Source organism: Lactuca saligna, chromosome 3 (genome assembly GCF_052625555.1).
Source record: "Lactuca saligna cultivar CGN05327 chromosome 3, ASM5262555v1, whole genome shotgun sequence".
Classification (NCBI taxonomy): Eukaryota; Viridiplantae; Streptophyta; class Magnoliopsida; order Asterales; family Asteraceae; genus Lactuca; species Lactuca saligna.
Window position 1 is genome coordinate 11,230,738 of NC_136419.1, and position 5,494 is coordinate 11,236,231.

A 5,494-nucleotide genomic window follows, 5' to 3' on the forward strand; every position below is an offset into this window, starting at 1 on the left:
GTATGTTAAAGATATAATTAAGCTAGACTTATGGTGTAAATGTTATTTATTGATGGCAGTTACAAGTTGGTGTTGTAGGAATTACTTCTCCAAGAGTTGTAACGATTCTCTAAAGGGTCGTGATCATGGCTCACCAACCATTGTCTTGGTTCCAAAGTTGTCATGTACACTATATATACGTGTGTATGTAATATGTTGTGGTTGTTTATCTTAATATAATAAAAAGTCAGTTATTTCCTTGCACATAGAATTCCTCCTATGATCTTCTTTTCTTCAATGTCTTTCTCCAGCAATATTTTGTAAAGCTGTTGAGTTATCTTCCATTTTCGTATTTTTTTTGTTTTTCATGCTAGTCAGTTAAAGATGTTCCCTCTCAAGAGGACAATTTGTGCTTTATTGAAATGTTTTTATCATAAAGATAATCATTTAAAGATGTTTATCTCAAGAGGACCGTTTAAATAGAATTTGAATACCCTTTCAAACAAGAGACAAAATCAAAAAATAATAATTAAAAAAAAAAAAAAAAACATTTACAAACATCAACGATAACAATACAGGTAGAATTCCAAATATTCCAATACAGACCCAACAATAAAGCCGACTTCAAAATAGAAAAACCCTGACTATAATATCTAAAATGGTGATAATTAATCTAACCAACTGGCTGAGGAAGAATGAAATAGCTAGGCATAGAATTTAATTTAGACAACCATAACCACCTACCATGGCCGCTCTTCTCCTCCATTCCTCTGAACGATTTTCTAAAACATGGCTTAACCGTATTTTTGCAATCATCTATGCCACCGTCGTTTCTTCTCTCCTCCTCCGCCACTGCCGTAATTTAATCTACTCTCCAACTCCAATCCCCATTGCTCTGTTTCAAGCCGATTTTGTGTAAGCTTTTATGCGGTTCACCTCCCAATGCTTTCACTGGAATCCAATCCATCGTCGTGTTTTTCCCGGAAACCTGCAACAGGTTGTTGCGGAGAGAGAGTATCCGGCGTTGGATGTGCTGATTTGCATGGCTGATCCCACCAAAGAGCCACCAGTTGGAGTGGTGAACACGGCCTTATCTGTATTGGCATATGACTACCCGACGGATAAGCTTTCTGTTTATATATCAGATGATGGAGGGTCTGAAGTGACACTTAATGCGTTCATGGAGGGTGCTAAGTTTGCTAAGCATTGGATTCCATACTGCAAGAAGCATAATATTGTTGATCGGTCTCCTGAAGTGTATTTTGAAAGTGATCCTGTTTGGTTCCCTGAGACAAATGAAATCAAGGTGCTTCCTTCATTCCCTTTCCGATTGCTAAATTTTAACCTTGTTGTTCGCTTTAATTAATTCATTTTTCTTCTGCTGCCAAATAATGCTAATGATTAGTGTGGCAGGTGTTGTATGAAAGAATGAAATCAAGGGTGGAGAAGGTGGTGAAAAGTGGTGGCGTATGTTTGGATGAGGTGAAGGAATCCGAAATTCGTGATGCTTTCAATAAATGGACGCCTAATTTCTCGCGTCGACATCGTCTCACAATTATTCAGGTTTCTCCTATTCATGTACTTGTTGTTTTGTTGTCAATAATTACCAATTTTATAGTACTATGAGAAAAAATTACCCATAGAGTTTTTTTTGATGGAATACCCACAGAACTTCTAAGGCCTTGTGGTATACATACCAAGAACGCACTCGTGGTCTATGTGGCAACGAGCATGGATCGTTTGTGGTATACATACCACGAAGGCACTCGTGGTCTATATGGCAACGAGCACAGATCGTGCACACCACCCCGACGTTCCGTGGCCGGGCGTGGTCGTGGTTCTTCGTGTTCTCGACGACAGATTCAAACGAGAAAGTTGATTGGTGTTCGATTTTTTGGTCGTTGAACGGTTATTTTGGCTGTTTTTTTTTCAAACACAATTTACTAATTATAAATAACACTTCTATTATACCAAAATTTACACCCCATTCTATTTTCTAAAACCACAAAACACATACACATGGATCCCACAATACATATGGAATTTTTAAAAAGTTTTGACTCGGATGACGATGTAGAATTCGTCGAGATATTCTTCAATGTTGTGCAACACGTTCACGCCGAAGAAAGTTCGAATGCAGCGCGTACAAGGGTGGTCGTCAATCGTGATCGCCAAGCTGCACACGACTTATTGGTACGTGATTACTTTGCCGATAATTATCTTTATAATGACAACTCGTTCGAACATCGTTTACGTCTGAATAAGGCTATGTTTTTACGTATTAGTAATGCTTTAGAATCTCGTTATGATTTTTTCAAACAAAAACCCGACGCTAGATGAAGAATGGGTTTTAGTAGTATACAAAAATGTGCGGCTGCTTTTAGGTATTTGGGATATGGTATAACATTTGATGCATCTGACGAATACTTGAACGTATCCGAGAGGACCGCAGTTGAATGCGTAGATTGGTTTTCTGCATGTGTTTATGAGTTTTTTCACGAAGAATATTTGCGTGAACCTACTCAACGTGATATTGAGAGATTGTATTCGGCTCATGAAGAGAGACATGAATTTCCTGGTATGCTTGGCAGTCTAGATTGTACGCATGTGGCTTGGGAAAAATGTCCAACTGCATGGCGTGGTCAGTTCACTCGAGGAGATATAGATGAACCAACTATCATCCGAGAAGCTGTTGCATCTCAAGATTTGTGGATATGGCATGCCTTTTTTGGAGTAGCGGGGTCTAACAACGACCTTAATGTTCTTGGTCAGTCTCCACTTTTCAACGATATTTGGACCGGCAAAACACCTGATATGACGTTCACGGTAAACGGGCACGCGTACAAATACGGTTACTACCTTGGTGATGGGATATACCCGGATTATTCTACATTGATGAAGGCATACTCGGTTCCTCAAAGTGAAAAAGCAAAATTTTTTACAAAAAAATAGGAATCGGAGAGAAAGGATATCGAGAGGGCATTTGGAGTCCTTACGCAAACATGACATGTAGTGAAATATGCTACACGACTTTGGGATAAAGAAATAATTAAACGAATGGTCCTAGCATGTATTATAATGCATAATATGATTATTGAAGATGAAGGTCGAGCGATTTGCACGTAGGATCCGAACGACGTTGTCGTTCCAATTGAGGAGTTCGTACCCGGAACGAATGCTTTTTTAGAGCGAGTTGTTGAAATTCATAACAGTGAAACGTGTTTCAATCTTCGAGAAGATATCGCGGAACATTTGTACCAACGTAGCATGAACGACGATTATGATTTTTATATGTACGTTTGTTCGTTTTCTTATTAATGTAGTGTTTTTTTTTTCTAGATTAACTAAGTAATGTAGTTTAAAGTTGTTATTTTATTTTTTATAATTAATGAAAAAACAGTTTTAATAAAATGAATGCTTTTTAATTATAAAAAATGTAATTTTATTGTAATTTTTGAATTAAAAAAAAATATTTTATTTTTGAATTAAAAAAAATAAAAATAATGATGTGGAGTGGTGTGTTAGTGGTAGGTATCCCATGTTAGTGGTAGTGGAATGTGGTGTTGATGTGACACCCATCACATATGTGTTATGTGGTGCGTATAACGGATGGTCTAATGAATTAGTGATGGATTTTCATTCTAGAAATTGCCCCATTTGTAGTGGTGTTTGATTTTATTTATTGAACACCAAATATAGATTATATTAGACAACACTATAGACCAAGATGTCGCAGGTCGTGTAATGCCAAATCTTGTCTACGTTTCTCAAGAAAAAAGCAACAAGTCCCATAATTTTAAGCCCAGAGCACACAAAGTCATGATAATCGCTCTATTATAGGCATTTTTTTGGAGGGGTATAATGCTTTACAAAGTGCATATCGGAAAAAGCTGTTGTGTATCCATTTATTGATTATTACTCACTTTTTCCTTGATATTGTAGCTTCGAGTGTCGGGCCTAATGACCAATGGACAGATTGTCCTTGTTCTAGATTGTGACATGTTCTCAAATGACCATGAAACACCACTTCGTGCATTATGTCATTTTATGGATCCAAATATAGATTCAAAGCTCAGATTTGTTCAATTTCAATAAAGATTCAAGGACATTAATACAAATTTCATTTATGCTTGTGAGTTCAAGGCCCAAACACAAGTTTTAAGTCTTGGCATGGATTGCTTGTTAGGCAATCAGTTTATGGGCAGTGAAGGCTTTTTCAAATGGCATGTCATTAGCGATGGCTCATGCTTTGGATTAATTAAAGACGCAAGCACGCATAACATTCCAATAAACACTATGGATGTTTTAGTTTTAGCACACCTAGCAGCAAGCTGCGACTATGAGAACAATACAAAGTGGAGCTCCAAGGTTAGGCTTTCCCCTTAATGTTTTTATGCTTAGATTCCTCAAAGGATTTGAAATAAAATAAATCATTATATTCATAAGTTAATTCTTGTTATTGCCTTGTAAGTTATATCGTCGAGTGTTTAGGATACCTTAAAACTAAAAGTCCTACATGTTCCTACATTTTGTAGATTGGATTTCAATATGGAACCTTAACCATGGACTCCTACACAAGCTTTCGACTTCATTGTGAAGGATGGTAGTCTATTCTTTGCCATCCAAAATGAGTTGCATTTCTTGGAGGTAGGTTCACCAAGGAACTTGAATGATGCCCTAAGCCAAATCAAATGATGGTACATGGGAGTCCTCGATATATTTTTTTTAACAAATATTGCCCAATTACATATGCCATTAAATCAATGAATCCTCTTCATGCTTTATGTTACACACATTATACACTTCCCGCGTTTTGGTTGATTCCAATTAATACCTAGGCATTCTCACCTCAAATTTCTCTCCTCAACTCATTCCCAATGATTGCAAGGGTATCAATTCGACTTTTGATAATACAAACATCTTGCGAAAAAAAACTACCTTTACTAAAGATAAAATTATTTTTATTAGAGGTTTTAGTAGGTAGGTATTCCAAGAATGCATTTCTTTTTCTTGGAGCTTACCGAAAAGATTTTTTAGATTTGTGGTCTTTGGAGGAGGATCAAAGAAAAGGTGGTGGAACTGCCAAAGAATGTGGTTGATTTGGGGGCCATCGAGTTACCCATATGCATTGCTAGAGTGGTCACTAAAATTTCAAAATATGGGTTCAATGTTACTAGCAAAGTGATTAAGGAAAAACTAAAGAGACTATATATATATATATATATATATATATATATATATATATATATATATATATATATATATATATATATATATATATATATATATATATATATATATATATATATATATATAGAGGTTGATAAATCATATGTAGTATTCACAATATAGAGGTACATTAATAGACCTTGGTACGATATGAAGGTCATAAATTAAGGAGCTATACATAGAATAGATACTATCTAATTATAAACAAAGATATATACAACTGCAGATGTGTACTCCCCCGCAAGATGGAGGATCCGTCGGTGACTCCAATCTTAGACCTTAGCTT

General features: G+C 36.1%; 1 protein-coding gene across 1 annotated transcript; it reads left to right on the forward strand.

Annotated features, from left to right (window-relative positions):
* Positions 1-595: 595 nt before the first annotated feature.
* Positions 596-5,175, forward strand: LOC145035186 (cellulose synthase-like protein G3). Its single transcript, XM_078983775.1, has 8 exons — positions 596-1,285; positions 1,393-1,542; positions 2,057-2,233; positions 2,276-2,363; positions 2,483-2,880; positions 3,679-3,795; positions 3,922-4,053; positions 4,084-5,175. Exons 1-8 carry the CDS (start codon positions 905-907, stop codon positions 4,363-4,365), a joined length of 1,725 nt encoding a protein of 574 aa, XP_078839901.1. The 5' UTR covers positions 596-904; the 3' UTR covers positions 4,366-5,175.
* Positions 5,176-5,494: the final 319 nt, after the last annotated feature.

Coding starts and splice junctions, on each gene's coding strand:
- LOC145035186 (XM_078983775.1), top strand. CDS start 905: ATGCGGTTCACCTCCCAATGCTTTCACTGGAATCCAATCCATCGTCGT. Junction 1,543..2,056: donor ATCGTCTCACAATTATTCAG/GTTTCTCCTATT, acceptor ATGACGATGTAG/AATTCGTCGAGATATTCTTC. Junction 4,054..4,083: donor CAAATATAGATTCAAAGCTC/AGATTTGTTCAA, acceptor TAAAGATTCAAG/GACATTAATACAAATTTCAT.